We start from the raw sequence: 17560 nt of genomic DNA on the forward strand, positions 1-17560 counted from the left end.
ATAATGTAATGACTATTTCATAATGGAACCCGGAGGGTGTCCTCGCACAAAAACTCCACATATGCATCGCAGAAGTTATTGCTCTGAAGACGCTCCAGGAAATTCCTTATATGGACAAAAGTGTCTAGTTATCGCTATAGCTGAATAAAATGCAGATAAAGAAATTTTAACTGAGGAAACTTGAAGACAATAAACATACGATACAACATTGCAACAATATATGGTTTATCTGTGTTCTTCAACCAATCTTAGGTATTTTTATAAAGATAAAGTATATTTATAATACAATGCTTATTGACATAGCTTTTATCACTGTATATAATAAAATGGTATGATTTTTGACTGATTCTGTGATATGAAACCACATCTGATCAAAGTTAGTAGGTTTGTAAATTCAAAACTGCACATAAAAATATGTCAACAACTAGGCTTCATTGTTATTATCAAGATGTAGAATAGAATAGAATAGAATAGAATAGAATAGAATAGAATAGAATAGAAACTCGAAACTCCACTAGGATTTATTAATCCTTTGTTTGTTTGTGTGTGCAAGCGCGCATGTGTGTGCTCTTGTTTTTGTGACATATCAGGACACAAATCTGTATAATGACATGGGTATAACACAGGTATTACAAGGATGGGATGTCCCCACTTTTCACAAAAACAAACGTGTGTCTGTGTGTGTGTGTGTGTGTGTGGGTGTGTGTGTGTGTGTCTGTACCTTAATTGGTGAGATGTGTGTGTGTGGGGCATAACTGTGCATGGAGTCCATGGCAGCCAGGTTCTTATCGCTCATGTGAAGCATCTCAGCACTCTTGCTGTGAGCCAGGTGGGCGGGGCTGTGCTCCAAGGGCGGAGTCTCTTCATCCTGATACCGATATTTCTACAGAGAGAACAAGAGAGAAGGCATCACATAATCAAACCACATTCTGCAGATTTTAATTATATTTATTATGCACAAAAAAACTTTGAATTTCTACAAACGCAAACAAAAGTTCCGATTTATTTGGCCGAGATACAACACGACCCTGAAGAAAGTTCTCAGGGTAAACTCATTCATGCATTTCTCATCTCTTTCTAGCCTGTCTTTCTCTCATCTGCAGCTGCACACTGAAAGATTAAAGATCAGAAGACTTCCCTCAATCAAAGTTCATGTAAGTGTGAATACATTATATACATTATTAAAAAGGTAAAAATGGATTGAAAAATTACAACATTTATTTCCACTAGTCTTCAGAAAATATAACGCTTGATGGCAGAAAAATCACAATTCTTAATAAATCTCACCTTATGATTAAAGGAATAGTTCACTCCAAAATGAAAGTCTGCTGAAAATGTACTTAGTCTCAGGCCAAAGCTAGTAAAAGTATTTTCTTTTCTTCATTAGAACAGATTTGGAGAAATGTAACAATACATCACTTGTTCACCAGTGGAACCACCGCAGTGAATGGGTGCCGTGAGAATGAGAGTGAAACAGCTGGTAAAAACATCACAATAATCCATAAATAACACCACTCCAGGCCATCAATTAACTATTGTGAAGCCAAAAACTGTGTGTTTGTAAGAAACGCTTCACAAGATGTTAAAAATGATGGACTGGATTTGTGTGGATTACTTGTTTTTATCAGCTGTTTGGACTTCTGACAGCACCCATTCACTGCAGAGGATCCATTAGTGAGAAAGTGATGGAATGCTAAATTTTTCCAAATCTGTTGCAATGAAGAAAATACTCTACGGGACGCCCTGACAGTACATTTACATCTTTGGATAATCTATCCCTTAAGGAAAACCAGTTACCTTATTTTTATATCCTAAGTAGTATGTGAGGTTAGAATGAATGTTTTTGTATTTACACACCATAGTTTCCAGAAAGATATATACTTCCAAGTGTGCTTTCAGAACAATGTAAATGCATTTTCAAAAGCCCCATTTATAATACTCTTTTCTGATTTGACTTGCAACTGGAATTTAAGGTTGTCAAACAGATTTGGATATTTTGTTTCTTTTCCCTTTCAAGCAGTCAGAAATTGCATTACACCAGTTGTCTAGAGGTGCTGATAAAATGGCCACCAACTGAAGTGGCTTGAGGCTTTGTTTGTATCAAGATCAGACAGAAAGAATCCTTCTGTCTGAGCAGGATTGAGAAAAGAAGGAGGGGAGAGGGGAGGTCCAGTCAGCAAGATCACATTACAATGAGCCAGCAACAGCACAATGACTGAGAGAGAATGCTGGATCAGACGAGTGCAAAAACACAAATGTGGAAATAAAATGAACACAGAAAAGAACATAAGAATATTATAATAATTGAACATTTGCAGTGTGAATTTGCAATGTGACCTGTGTCAAATCCAAGGAGAGGATCTGATTTGATCTCAAACTGATTGCCAAAAATCATGTTTTTACATTTTCACCTGAAAATGGTTTATTTAACTGTCACTGCATTTAAAATGAAATAAGAGCTCAGAGAAAAATAGGCTTTAACACAACTTATCTGTAACTTCGGTGAGCACTTCATCATCTTAATTATCCTGTCTGTTATTCACTTGGTTGTTACAAACGTTATCCAGTTCATCCAAACTACCAAGAAAATATGTACTTTATATTTGAGAACGTTTTCTCACTGTCTACCAAACTCGGCAGTTTATGATAAATAGCATTTAAGGTAAATTATCTTTAATGACAGTAGAGAGGCAGTTCAGTATGTGGGAACTAACACCAGTGTTCAAAGAATCTGAGGAGATATATAATTAGACACACACACACATAGCAGGACAATCTGCAACCACAGAATTCCACTTTATTAAATATTTAATTTGATGATGCTTTCAGTTGTAGATACTTTCTACAAAGTCTACTTTTCTCAGCTAATTTTAAAAGCCTCATGAAAGTGCTTGACAAGCACCTTTTTATTTACTTTACTTCCTGCTGAAACAGTATCGAAGGGGTTATCTTTAAGCAAATAAACTTGCTGTACTTTAAGGGAATTAATTACATTAAATTGCATGCAGTTTGGGTATTTTTGCGATTCTGTAGTAGAATTGTCTTACAGTGAATAGCTGTAAGGCCATAGGCACAAGTGCTGTAGGTAATCACAGCATGCCAATATACAACCATATCTCACAGCTACGAGTGTGATATTGTGTTTATACAACAATTTGATTGCACAAGTGTGTAAATACTAGAGGTCGGCCGATGTAACAGTTTTGCCGATTAATCGGCACAGATAGTTGATTGCTGGAATAATCGGTTATCTGCAAAAATCCATGCCGATCATTTTCCTGGTTGCGTCCATTGCTGGAAACGGCTAAGAAGGGTCTGTTTTCATTGTACAGGCCTCTAGTGGTTGAAATCACTGACAGCACATGATGTTTGTTTAGACCATAGACTGTAGAAAAACATGGACATAGTGTCCGTGACGTCACCCGTAGACTCCTGAAGAGCGCTGTTGAAGCTCAAAGTGTGCAGAGCTGGCCATCGCCATCTTGTCAGCGCGTCACCGTGCGACTCTCCCGAACAATCGAAAAAGGGCAAAAAAGGCAGGAGCTGGTTGATGACGCCACGCCCAACCTAGCTCGACAGCGGTAACAGCAGGGGCAATTCACCTGTCACTCAAGTGACCACGCCCTTAATTATGCAGAATTTTAAGGCTTAATATAATTTAAATGGATTAGTTATAAAAAAAACTCACCCCCCTCACAGTTATCATGAAAGGCAAAATTAGCTTTATAGACCTAGCTCATTTTTTGAACCAGGCTGTAAACATGTTTTTTTTCTGTTGTAAAGTTGAGCATTTTAACATGAAGAGTCTATGGGATTGACTCCCTTTTGCAGCCAGTCTCAAGCGGCCAGTCGATGAATTGCAGATTTAGTCACTTCCTTGTTGGCTTCACGAGAGAGAGCGGGAGGTTGCCGCTCAGTTTAGACACATGATGCTGCAAGCTAAACAGAGCAAGACACTTCAGACCTGGATTTAAATACAGCTGACAGAAAATCCTGCCTCACAGAGCTCCATTCACATAGTTTTCCATTAAATTACATTATTTTCACCCAAATTGATGTTTATGTACATAATGAATTGTATAATGAGCATTTTCATCGAAACGTTTGTCTTTCCTTGGCTCTACTAAAGTCTATATGCTTCATTTATAGAGCTATAATATAGATCGGTCTGTCCATTTGCGCCTTTTTTTTTTTTTCAACGGTGAACTTCAAACTTATCCATGCCTCATTGTTCATTCTTGAAGTAAACTTGTGTCCATTTGGTGAATTAAATTGATTTTGACTGCTGCTGGAGTTGAACGTGACGCATTCATCCCTTCACGAGCATCTAACCATTTGATTTGAGCAAAAGCATCGTATCACATGCACAGAATTTTAAAGTTATTCACTGCAACCCATCAAAATAAAAGTCCAGTCTATTTTTCAGTAGAATGTACATAGCCTATTTTTTAAGGAATAATCACACAACGTTTTTTCCATTTTTTAATTTTAATAGTAAATCCCCTTGTTTGCCAAAACAAAACAAAAAAAGTTAGCTTAATTGTCAGCAACTAAAAGATAAATGAAATTAATGTTTCATGCCTTGATTTGATAACAATAAAAATGTAAACACACACTGAATTTTTGAGGGGAGAAAAATCATTAGGCTTCTTTAAGAAAAAAGTAAAGTAAATTAAGTTGTTTTATGCTTTCAAATAATTATGAATGTAAAACAAAATTGGGTAACAATAAAAAATATGGTGATAAAAAAAAAAAATTATAGGGCCCTAAACTTAATTTTTGTTAAACTTTTATTAAATTGATGTGAAAATGTATAAGTTTCATGATTTTAATTAATTAAACTTTCTTTATGATTAATAAACTTCAATTTAACTATTAAAAAGGAGTGGAGAAAAATTTTAATGGAAAAAACTGAATCCAGAAAAATGAAAATGGAAATAACGGAATTTCAAAAAAAAAAAATTTGAATTTTGGGGAAAAAAAGAAACAGATTGTGTGGCAATTTCAACATTTACTATTACTATTAGTATTATTATGATTTTAATTAATTAATTAATTCCTTAAATTTATATAGCGCTTTTCTTGGCACGCAAAGCACTTTACATTATCAGGGGGCATCTCCTCATCCACCACCAGTGTGCAGCATCAACCTGGATGATGCGACAGCAGTCATATTGCGTCAGAACACCCACCACACACCAGCTTACTGATGGAGAGGAGACAGAGTGATGAAGCCAATCAGCAGATATGGGGATTGTTAGGAAGCCATGATGGTCAGAAGCCAACGGGCAAATTTGGACAGGACGCCGGGGTCACACCTCTACTCTTTTCGAAAGACATCCTGGGATTTTTACTCACCACAGGAGAGTCAGGACCTCGGTTTAACACCTCATCCAGAGGACAGTGCTTGTTGACAGTATAGTGTAGGGCTGTCACTTATAGTTCGAAAATCGATTGCACAATCGATCGGACCAACCAAAAAAAGTTTCGAAAATGAAAATAGGGAATCGATTTTAACCAAATATGTACACTATTCATTTTAAAATAATTAAACAATTAAAAAATTAAGATGTAACAAAACTCACAAACAAGCAGAAAAAAAAGAAAATAAAGAATTCCGAAAGTGCAGTATGCCTTGCGAAACCTATTTTACGCGCCTATAAGACCCAGTGACGTCGAAAGCGACCTCTTATGCTGCATTCACACCAAATGCGAATAGAGCCTCTGGCGTGAATGGTTTCAATGTTAAGTCAATGTAAAGACGCGTGCATCTAGTTACAGGAGATTCTGAGTTATGAAAAGGACCATTGCAAGCTGACAGCAAACGTCTTTTGGAAAATTGACAGTAATACCCCCACCTTGCGCAGCTGTACCTGAGTGTCCCTGGGACATCAGTGCGGTCGGAGCACGTCTTCTCAACAGCTGGACATATAGTGAAAAAAAATGGACCCCGAAAATGTTGATCGACTTGTTTTCCTGTCCAATAAATTTGTAATGGCCCTAGCCTTTTTGTGCATTTAATTATGCCTGCCTAGTGCGGCCAAGCCTAAGTGTCAGTTACATTCAATAAAAAAAACACACATGGCCTGTTCTCAAGTCCATTTAAAGTTTCATTTTCTGAACAGTTGTTTGAAATTGATTGATCATTATTTAAAATAATCTTGGAGATTTTTGAATTGCCTAAATCATAAATGCAGCCTGCAGTGATAGTTTTCTTTTGTTATGGCAGCCGTCCCCTCTGCATATATATTTTTTTGAGATTGTTGCACTCCTGCTACTGTTTGTTATTCTGCACGAAACTTCATGCCAATAAATAAGAAATATTGCTGACTTGTGCGTTTCCAGCTCTCTTTACGTTCATCTGTTATTTGACGTTGAAAAAGGAAACGTCTTATTTTTAGACATGGAAAATCGATTTTACAAATCGATTCAATGAACACTTATGTCTTAAAAATCTAAAATGATTTTTTCACAAAAGTGTCAGCCCTAGTATAGTGTCCCCATCACTACACTGGGTCACTAGGACCCACACAGACCACAGGTTGAGCACCCCCTGCTGGCCTCACTAACACCTCTTCCAGCAGCAACCTAGTTTTCCAAGGAGGTCTCCCATCCAGGTACTGACCAGGCTCAGCCGTGCTTAGCTTCAGTGGGAAACCGGTCTTGGGCTCCAGGGTGATATGACTACTACTACTACTACTACTACTACTCAGTATTGTTTAGTTTTTTTTGAAAAATTATATTTAATAAACAAGAACAGCCATCATAAAAGTTGTTAAAAATTCAGTCAAATGTACAGAGGCGGCGCTCTGATATACAGCACTGAAGTTACAAATATAACATGATGAGATTTTGCCGTCAGCCAACTATGTGCCATTTGAGTAAAGTAAACTCAATGTCTTGTTCAGGAAACGAGTCCGAGATGATTTGAACTTTGTGACATGGTGTATTATCCTGCTGGAAGTAGCCATCAAAAGACGGGTACACCGTAGTCATGAAGGGAACTTACTGGAGGAGGGATGCGCTCGCATCCCCGGGTACCCAGCTAGCAAAAAATATCCGCACGGCTTCTTTTTGCCGCCGGCCCTAAGCTGTCGGCTATAGGTGCGTCCCGCTGGCGGGGATGAAACGTTTGCCGCCGAATACGTCACTCCCATTTCTTGCGAGATGCCGCCGGCGAAAAGCCGGCGGGCCGACTGCTTCATTTTCTTTGGCGGTTGCCTCCGTCTAATGGACCGCGGCCGGCTGGCGGCAAGCCGCTTTGAAATACAAGGATTTCTACTAAAATCGACCAGCAGCCAAGGCTATGTTTAGCATGTTGGGAGTTAGAATGGAAGTGGAACTGACAGCATTTTAACTACTTTTCACATCTGAAGCGATTATAAAATCATAATAGCCTATATGTGAATTAAATCCCATATTATTATTATTATTATTATTATTTTTTTTTTTTTTTAAGCCATTAGGGTTTATTCTTGACTCTTGATTCCATGATAAGGTACGGTTTAGGAAATTACATTTAAATTACTTTGAAACTCTGAAGCGATAGAGTAGCCTAATAGGCTATATGTAAAATTATTTTATGCACTTAGGTGAAAATTGTTTACATTTCTTTGATTTATGCACAATTGAGACATGCATAAACCAAAAATAATTCCTTTTGTAAAACTTACTTGGCAATAAATATCTTTCTGATTCTGATTAGGTTTTAAAATAGATATTTAATTCATGGTATGAACAATTTAGCTGAATAAATTGATGAAGTTAGACTTTTCACTAATGCCTGGCTACATCAGTGAACAGTGAAAGACATCTGCAACATGGCCAAAATCTTGGGTAGGTCTATACTTTATAATTTTTTATTAATTTGCAACCATGGTAATAGCCTATCATAAACAGGAAAATCTCTGTTTTGACCTGATCAGAAGGATAAACTAAAATCTAAAAGCTCCTCTGGTTTCACAGCTGCACTGGCAGATTTATGAAATATTTAGAAATATTTCGTCTTTCTGCCATTCCAGGAAATGTCATTTTATGTCTTTCATTTTTTTCCAACCTCGATTTTTTTTTTTTTTTGACTTTTTACATGTATAAGGGATTAATTTGCAATTGCGACCTGTACAAATGTTTAAGACAGTAAAACACTTAAAAAAATGTAAACACATTATAAATGTTAGAAAGTATAGGTTTTCACCATTGCTGTGTTCAGGATTTTTTTTTGGGCGGAGCTAAAACGGTGGCTCGATGACGCACTGGAGCCACTGAGCTCCTGGCCCCTCCCCAAACAACATAACTAGAGCACACATTCGCGTCAGTTCGCCGTTCAATCGCGAGTTTCTGTGGACTACCATCGTTTAAGTAAGTACATGTTTCCTTAACGCAATATTATGTTTACATTGTTTTTAGTTTATCTTTGTAAAATCTGTAGTCATCTTTGTTCATGCCTTACTAGTCAAGCTAAAGTAAGGCTAAAGTAAGTTAGCCTTGTTTACAAAGTTGCCGCCATGTTACAATTAACTTTCTGTAATAGCTACTTTGTTTCTTCCAGGCGTTGAGTTTTTCTTTTCTTCTAAGATACGTATGTTTATACGAGTGTGAGTACGTATGTGTTTTAAGTTAGTTTTGGTCAGTCGAATTAACTACAGTTACTTGTATGGACAATTATGCCGCCGCCCATGTGGTAATGTGGTTCCAGCAGTAGGTAGCAAAATCTACGACAAGACTGATCAGTATAACTTGTGTTGTTTTCTAACTAAACCGAATGATGATACCAGTAACGTTAGGTTGTTTTCATTTGTTTGTTCCGACACGCACGCTGCTAGTCTAGTTCAGAGTGTTAGCTAACACATGCTGTTTCGCCTTTTTTACACTGTTCAAGCATGTTGAAATGTGTATAGCTTCAGTACGTAGCAAAAGCTTTACATCTAGTGTTTTCTTACAAAACTAACGTTGTATATAGGTTGTTTAAATGATTTTGTTTGTCTGAACAAGTAGCTGCTAGTCCAGTAGCTAGAGTGGCTAGCAATTGTTAGCTAACACATGCTGTTGTGCCTTTGTTACAGTAACTTACACACTGAGGTTAAGCAATGTTGCTAGTTACATTACATGTAGAAATGTAACTAGCTACAGTAGGTATCCAAAGCTTTACATCTAGAAAGACTTCAGTATAACTTAAATTATTTGGTGTTTTCTAACAAAGCAGAATGATGGTTGTTTAAATTATTTTGTTTGTCAGATCAAAGTATGCTGCTAGTTCAGTTCACAATGTAGCTACAGTGACTAGCAAGTGTTAGCTAGCACGTGCTGTTGCTACTGTACTTCTAGGATTTAAGGGGATTATGATGAGTTATTTATCTGAAGTGCTGTACTTTTTATGTTTGAGGACAGTGAATCACTACACTGAATGAGTACATTTTATTTTTTAACAATTTCACTGTTCCACGTTTGGCTGATCTTTTTTTTTTTTTTTCTACAGCATAGCTACTGTATATTCCTAACGTTAACAATGTGGTTTTGTTCACATTTTCTTGCAGATACCTTGACCGGAGCACAACTGGTTAACTTCACACAAGAGACCTACTGTTGGACAATCGTTTTGGCTTTAAAGGTAAATGCATTGTTAGTTACAATGTCTAGTTACTGGGCCAAAAGGAGACGAATATTGAAAGGAGTTGAGAGGGACAAACAGGAAATTGCAGCTGCAAACGATGCTCTACTTGCTGTTATTCCTGACTTTGACCAAGTAAATCCTCCTGTAAATGAACATCAACATGGAATGGCTTCAACAAGCCATGGACAAACTGTAACCCCTGAAGCACAGGAAATAACTGTTGATGAGGTGTATGAACCTAGTGAAATTTTTTCCTCAAGCACAGAAGATAGTGAGGAGGAAGAGGATTGCCTAAGGACACAATTGGCAGGGTGGGCTATTGACAACATGATCCCCCATGTGGCACTGGGTAAGCTTTTAACCATTTTGTCCAAGGATCATCCAACCCTTCCTAAAGACCCAAGAACCCTTCTGAAAACAGTGACTTGTGTTAGGCGATGAGATATTTGGTGCGCTTCCAAACAGGTTCTAGCGTTGAAACGACGGACGATGACAAGAAGAGAAAGAGAAAGAGAATCTCAAATTCCAAGTACAGACCCCAGGCCTCTTCTGATGAAGAGGAGTCTAGTCTTCCAGATGCACCAGCAGTGCTGTCGTTTGGACAACCTCTTTTGAGCTTTGAAAACATTGTTCCTGGTAACAAGGTTTCAGTGCTGCCCGATGCTCCAGAAGTTGCATCGATTCCAGAAAACCAGGAAAATGTTGTGCCATCTGTAGACTTCAGAGGTGGTATGTAAAATTGCTGTGATGCTTGATTTGTGATCCTGCCACTAAACTATACCCTTTGTTAGATTTTCAAATTTCTGTTTCCTCTTTCTCAGAACCAGGTTTCTCCCCAGAAATTCAGACTCCACTTCACAGAGCCAAGAGTTTGAGTACAAGTAAGTGATGTTATTTGTGACGTTTTTTTGTCTTGGAAACTATTGCTTCTATTTAAGATAAGGAATCCTTTAATCATAATCTGTTTTTCATTAGGACACTTGACTGGTTACTCGCCGCAGCAGTTTCTGGATGAAAGGTGTCGAGGTGTGTTGTACATTCCATTAGCATTGCACAGTTCAATTATAGTTTCATTACTGAATATGCAATACTTTGCACTGAAGTTAAAGCTGTTATGTTTGCTCTTCCAGCTCGTCAAGTACTAAGCTTTACACCCCCAGCAGCAAATTTACCCTGGCAGCATATGGGTGAAAACGCTGGAGGTATGTAATATGTTGCGCTAAACTAAGTGTTCCATTTTAAGTCCAATTCATTAAATGTATGCAATAACTTCAAACATATTTTTACGTCAATGATTATCAATAGGAGAAAGTCATCGCTCTGTAATTGGCCCTTGGACTCCCCTGGCATCTCGTGTACAGCATGAAGTTTTCAGCTATGAAGGTATATTTTAGGCCTATGTCTTAGTGTCCAGTGTTTTAAAAGTATTGAAAATAGTGCCTTTAGGTGTTTTTTTTGTTGTTGTTGTTTTGTTTTTTAATGTAGATTTCCAGAGACTCCAGAATGAAAAACAAGCCGTGATGGAGGAGAACCAAGCCCTTAGGGAGGAGAACCAAGCTCTGAGGGAGGAGAACCAAGCTCTGAGGGAAAGCACTGCACGAGCAGGTAAGAACATGCACAAAAAAGTCAAACTTAGGAAAGAGTATGTGATGTATGTACAAAATTACCATATGCCTTTCATTTTGTAGCTTCGGATGACAGCAGCTCACTTCAAGAGCAGGTGAAGCAAGTTGGGACAATGTTGAAGACGTTTGCTCGCACTGGGCAATCAGGTACAACTTGCAAACAACACCTGTGGTTGTTGGTTTAATTCCCACTGGGGCCACCTATACATGTAGTAGACCTAGATATAAATGTCATAGTTTAGTAGTTGAGGGACCAGGACTGACTATTATTTTATTTAACCCCTGTAGGTGCAGATCAGACCTTAATGCTGCGACGTCTTGGAGAGTTTGGCGATGTTGTGCGTAGCATGGACAACAAAATGGACACTATGCTGCAACATTTCAGTGCCAATGTGTCTGTTGGAGAGTTATCCCTGCTAGGGGATCTGTTACTCCCCCTAGACACCCAGGAAGATTTGGCGTTGCTTGACAACAGTTTGAGGCAGGATAAAGAGCTCCAGGAACGATTTGTAAGTGTGCTGATTTCGTTTATAACTCCATAGGGTAATGTAAAAAGTAGAATTAAGATTGTACACTGCATATTCTACAGTCTGAATCCATAGCCTGTCACATTTTATATTTATGTATGATAAGCTTCAGAGAAATGTAATTTGTAACACTTTTTTTGGATTTTCAGCTTCGGTTTTTGGCAATCAAATGTGGGAGGGACCTAAAGACAACCGTCTGGCGGATGCTTCAAAGTATCTTCTCTAATCACCTTTCCATCAATACAACCTGGACTGGAGTTGGGGATAAAGCATGTTTTAGAGACATGTTCCTGAAGACCATTGTTCAAAGTAAGTTGGATGTAAAAAAAAAAAAAAAATATGTTTAGTAGATGTGTATGGCATTATGCCATTCAAATGGAATGACAGATCTGTATTTTCTACAGGAGCCATCCGGAAGAACCCGGCAACACAGGATGCCACTGATGAAGCCATCCAGGTTAACGTTACGCGTTACCTGAAAGGAGCATCTGACCGTGAAGGCGGAAAAAGGCGCCGCACAGCTGAGAGGGACCCACAGCCGACCCCTTAAACCTAGGCTGACTACTGACATCCCAGCATCACTGACAACTGGAACCCTTTCTTTATCCTGCCGTCAGTAACATCAAGACCCCTAAAGAAGCCAGAAGTGTCAGACTGCACTCCCCAATCCACACTGTTCACTGTGGATATTATCATAGTGCTTAACTTATTATATTGTTAAATATAGCTTGTAAATCCTTGTGCCACAGGTCAGCATTGCAGTTATATCTGTTCTACTACTTTTTTTACCTCAGTATTTTTTATATATATTTGAAGATGTTTATCACAGATACAAGAGACATCTTGTACCCCAGGTCAGCAATGCCATTATAATGGTCTATTCTACTCCAGAGCTTTATTCTAAATTATTACCACTTATCTTATTGTTAGAAATGGCTTGTAAATGTGATGTTATACCTGAATTTTTTTTGGTGTCCTGCACATTCTTTGGTACCAGATATACTCATTACTTATGTTTACTGGTAATTCTTTTCATGCCAGAGCTGACCTCTTTATATTATTAACAATTATTGTAAGTGTTATAATTTGCTTGTAAGCTAAGGCTGTTTTTTTTTTTTTAACAATTTAATTGGAAACCTGCATGTGTGTGTGTGTGTGTGTGTGTGTGTGTGTGTATTTTATTTTTTTCTCTTTTTTTCTGTTATTTATATTTCAGGGATCTGACATCATGTTTCAATGACAGTTACTGTACTTTGAAATGTGGAATTAAAACGTCAAATGGAAATTTGTCTGGTTTGATCAATCATTATTCTTGATAAACTGCATTATATATATAATATATATATAAATAAATAAATAAGCAAGCGGCGACCGATCGCTCGAAAATAGCGTTTGCCTCCGACGGGCCGCGGAAGGGTCGCCTTTGATATAACGGCGGCGGGACGGCGGTTGGCCCGCGGGCCGGCCGCGGAACGAAGGCGGTAGGAAGGCGGCTGCCGCTTCTAAAAAGCGGCTGCCGCCGGCGGTGCACCGTCAAACGTGTTTGCGATTACGCTATTCTGACGCTTCTACTGCCGCCGGAGCGCCGCCGACGGTCCGCCGACTCATTGCTATCTGGGTAAGGGGGAATGGCACACCAAGCGTGACACCGGCCAGCTATTCCCACCAATTATCTGTTAAACAACACACTTGAAAAAACTGGCTCAACGCGGAGACTGTAAAATCTCGCAAAGGTGTTCGGTGACGCCCAGCCCACAGCTCTACAGATGTCTGCCAGAGAAGTGCCATGCACCAACGCACAGGAGGAAGCAACACTCCATGTAGGGTGAGCCCTAACCCCCAGAGGGTACCACTCATCTTGGGATTGGTACAACAAGGCAATGGCATCCACTATCCAGTGGGCCAACTTCTGCTTGGAGACAGCATTCCCTTTCTGCTGATCTTCATAGCAGACAAAGTGCTACTCAGAGCTTCTGAAGCGCCGGGTACGGCCCACGTATATACCCCTTAAACATTTTTCACTATTATCCACGTTTCACTATTATCCAATCTAAAGCACTATTCGGACGGGACTAGTTTTCTAAACAACGTTTGAGTTTCGATTCTTACCACCTGACGTCTGTGATTTCCATGTACCAATTCGGACGGGACTAGTATCTCCGTGTTTATTACAGAGGTGGGAGGGTCTGATTTGTGCATCTGGGCGTCACAGAGATCACGCGCTCTGTATGCGTGCATTGCATTCATTCAGAATGATTGCCTTAGTATTACACAATGAATACTAAATGGCTAATATAACAAAACCATGTTAATGTGTGGTTCCTTTAGTTTAACTTGTTTTCCTTTTTTTTTTTATTAAATGTAATTAAAACATTATGTAACTGAGTACATAAATGAACGTGAGTAATCTTACCTGATGCTGATATTACAATAGCCGGTATTAACAGTTTACGCGATCTTGCTCTTGATTTTATTATTTGTATTATTTTATTATTATTATTTATTTGCTGCTAAGCAAATATATCAAACATCCGCGCGGTAAGAGCATCTACGGTAATTCACGTTGGCCAAAATACGCAAGGAAACGCGTTGTGAAATAAAATATCACCGGCAATCACAGACATTCGCATTCGGACGGGATTAGTTTTCTCAGAGGATCACTGAGTTTGCTGAAAAACGGTAGGTAATTTGCTCTGTAATTATCACAGAGGTTGTGTGAGAAAAACACAGACATGGCAGATTCGGACGGGATTAAAATCACCAAGTACGTCTGTGAAACGCAGATTTCTCTAACGACCCCCTGTAAAACTAGACCCGTCCGAATAGGGCTTAATCTGCAGTTTTCACACCACAATTAGCAGAGAAAATGTTTGTAGATTCTGTGCATGTCTAATTATTACCCATTATATTTACACAAACTGTATTGCTCATGTTCATGGGCCTTTCAAATAATAGAGCAAAGAGAAATGTAAATGCACAATACAGTATGCAGGAGATGAGGAGCTAATACAGTATGCAAAGTGTTGCCTAAATACATAAGATTCATAAAGATTGAAGTTATAAAACCAATCCAAAAGAGGCTTGTGCAAATGTGCTGGCCAACTCCATTAAGCTCAAAAAGATGAAAAACCCTGATGCATACTGATAACACACACACACACTCACACAAAAACACTTGCCTAAACAGCAAAGTGTACACAGTCATAGCACATTGCAGTATTTTATGCTTCATTGGCTTTAACTAGCTGTTCCAATTTACTAAAACTGTGTAACTTTCTGGTAGTCTGTTGAAATGACTAGGCTGTCGAGGGAAGTTCATCATAATGCATCACTGAAATGTGTTTACTCAAACACTGTAAGCTTTACCTTTGCCAATGCTGTCATTACCAATACATGTGCAACTGATATAAACGGCCTGCATCTACAATATTACAAACTGACTCCTACTTCATTCCCTTATGCTCCTCTGTGCCTAAAAGCCTCAAAGGTATTTAAGCTCAACTCCCTCATCGCTGCAGCCTGCCAACAACGCTGGCTTATTAAATTATCACTGTTACAGCGGAGAGCATCAGTATAAGCAGAGCTAATGTAAAGACTGTCTGCAGTCCCGTCCATGCTCTAATGAGCTTAACAGCTCAGAGGTTCAATAACTCTACAGTAGAGCCACATAATTCATCTAAATAATATTTACAATGTAATCAAGATTATGAGTATGGCTCACAGTCATGTGAAACTGTCAACTTGCGGTGAGTGACAGTTTTAATAACTAAATTGGATGGGGGTGTTGTAATATTTTCTTGATGCTTGATTTCTGTGTAACCTATTAATTCGAAAAATTATAGCCATTTAAAAAAGCATCACAGGAATAAATTACATTTTAAAATGTATTAATACAAATAAAAATAAAAATTCCATTGTAATAATATTTCACAATATTACTGATTTTACAGTAATTTTTTACATATAAATGCAGCATTGGTGCACAAGAAACTTTTTTCAAAAACATAAAAAAATCTTATATGACCCGAAAGACCTAAAAGGGTGGTTGATTGCAATTTCACTTTTTTAACTTTAGTTAGCGTGTGATGTTGCTATTTACAAAGTTACGATGCTGAAAGTTCAATGCAAACTTAGATCAAATTATGGCAGTTTAATGCCTACAAAAACGGCTTGTAGGGACTACAAAGAGCTACTTCCCAGGTTGGTGACATCACAAGCCCAGAAATTTACATTAACCTTGCCCCCAGGAACATGCAATAAAGGAGGTGAGGCCATGCTGTGCTGATTTAGAGAAGATGAAGAGTTGTTTCAACGCCGTCAAATCTAGGTGTGCACGAAAAAATCTATTCATACATGAATTGTGATTATGTCTTCTAATGATTCTAATGGATTCACAAGTTTTTAAATCTATGTTCTACAAGTGCATCTCAACAAATTAGAATGTAGTGGAAAAGTTCATTTATTTCAGTAATTCAACTCAAATTGTGAAACTTGTGTATTAAATAAATTCAATACACAAAGACTGAAGTAGTATAAGTCTTTGGTTATTTTAATTGTGAAGATTTTGACTCACATTTAACAAAAACCCACCAATTCCAAATCTTAACAAATTAGAATATGATGACATGCCAATCAGCTGATCAAAATACCTGCAAATGTTTCCTGAGCCTTCAAAATGGTATCTCAGTTTGGTTCACTAGGCTTAACAATCATGGGGAAGACTGCTGATCTGACAGTTGTCCAGAAGACAATCATCGACGCCCGTCACAAGGAGGCTAAGCCACAAACATTCATTGCCAGAGAAGCTGGCTATTCACAGAGTGCTGTATCCAATCATGTTAACAGAAAGTTGAGTGGAAGGATAAAAAGTGTGAAAGATAAAGATGAACTACGAAACGAGAGAACTGCAGCTTTATGACGATTGTCAAGCAAAATCGATTCAAGAATTTGAGTGAACTTCAGGAAGGAATGGACTGAGGCTGGGGTCAAGGCATCAAGAGCCACATCACACAGACATGTCAAGAAATTTGGCTACAGTTGTCGTATTCCTCTTGTTAAGCCACTTCTTATTTTCTGGGTCTCAATGAGGCTCAAATTGATAAGCAATACTGATTGTTTAAAATACAACCAGGCCAGGTAACCAATCTGAGGGAGAAGCTTTATAAAGCCATTAGAGCATTTATCGGAAAAGGGACAGAGCAAGGTAAATTATGTGAAAAATTATATATATATATATATATAAACTATTTTTTTTAACGAAGCATCAGCACATGTTAGACTGCACCCCATAAACACAATCAAGCCCCTTAAAACAATAGTGTGCTTGCATAGTGTTTCATCCTTAAACATAACAATGAAACTTTTACCAAAACTAAAAGCTTGCAGATTTTCAAAAGGTTATCAGGTAATATCAATTCAGTCCACATACTTCAACAGTTCACTCAGAAGTTGGTAGTAAATCTCACAAATAATTACAAAGAAATGACAAGTAACACATTAAATTAAATGTGAAATTTTTAAGTAGAAAAACTGAAATTGTATTTTCTTGTAAACTTACCTCAATAATCTTTATTGATTTACAGCTTCAAAAAAATCTATTTTTAACAGCGTAATAGTATGTGAGACACTGAATAGTCTGCTAGCAGGATGATTACATAATCAAGGCACAAAACTGCAACAGGTCTGCAGTGTTTCAGAACTGCTATATCACTCTTCTCGGGTTATGTCAGCTCCTGGAAAGAAATCCCAAATAAATTACAGCAACGCTTCAACATATTTTTTGCACCAGTGATTCTCCA

General features: G+C 38.1%; 2 protein-coding genes across 4 annotated transcripts in view; one reads left to right on the plus strand and one right to left on the minus strand.

Annotated features, from left to right (window-relative positions):
* dlg4a (discs, large homolog 4a (Drosophila)) overlaps positions 1 to 17560 on the minus strand; it is a 164567-nt gene that overhangs the window by 74109 nt on the left and 72898 nt on the right. The window contains exon 2 of the mRNA XM_026259980.1: positions 722 to 883. Coding sequence (XP_026115765.1) covers positions 722 to 883 — 162 coding nt within the window. The remainder of the gene's footprint in view (positions 1 to 721; positions 884 to 17560) is intronic.
* On the plus strand, positions 8091 to 12881 carry LOC113094272 (uncharacterized). Of its 3 annotated transcripts, XM_026259977.1 has the most exons (10): positions 10045 to 10339; positions 10432 to 10491; positions 10586 to 10636; positions 10741 to 10812; positions 10916 to 10993; positions 11096 to 11215; positions 11299 to 11382; positions 11524 to 11744; positions 11912 to 12071; positions 12167 to 12881. In XM_026259977.1, exons 1-10 carry the CDS (start codon positions 10048 to 10050, stop codon positions 12310 to 12312), a joined length of 1284 nt encoding a protein of 427 aa, XP_026115762.1. In that variant the 5' UTR covers positions 10045 to 10047; the 3' UTR covers positions 12313 to 12881. The 3 variants fall into 3 exon arrangements, with proteins under 3 accessions (XP_026115764.1, XP_026115762.1, XP_026115763.1); XM_026259978.1 differs by lacking the exon at positions 10916 to 10993 and having other exon boundaries at positions 12167 to 12338; XM_026259979.1 differs by lacking the exons at positions 10045 to 10339; positions 10432 to 10491; positions 10586 to 10636; positions 10741 to 10812 and adding exons at positions 8091 to 8358; positions 9534 to 9959 and having other exon boundaries at positions 12167 to 12338.

Source organism: Carassius auratus, unplaced genomic scaffold (assembly GCF_003368295.1).
Source record: "Carassius auratus strain Wakin unplaced genomic scaffold, ASM336829v1 scaf_tig00215316, whole genome shotgun sequence".
NCBI lineage: Eukaryota > Metazoa > Chordata > Actinopteri > Cypriniformes > Cyprinidae > Carassius > Carassius auratus.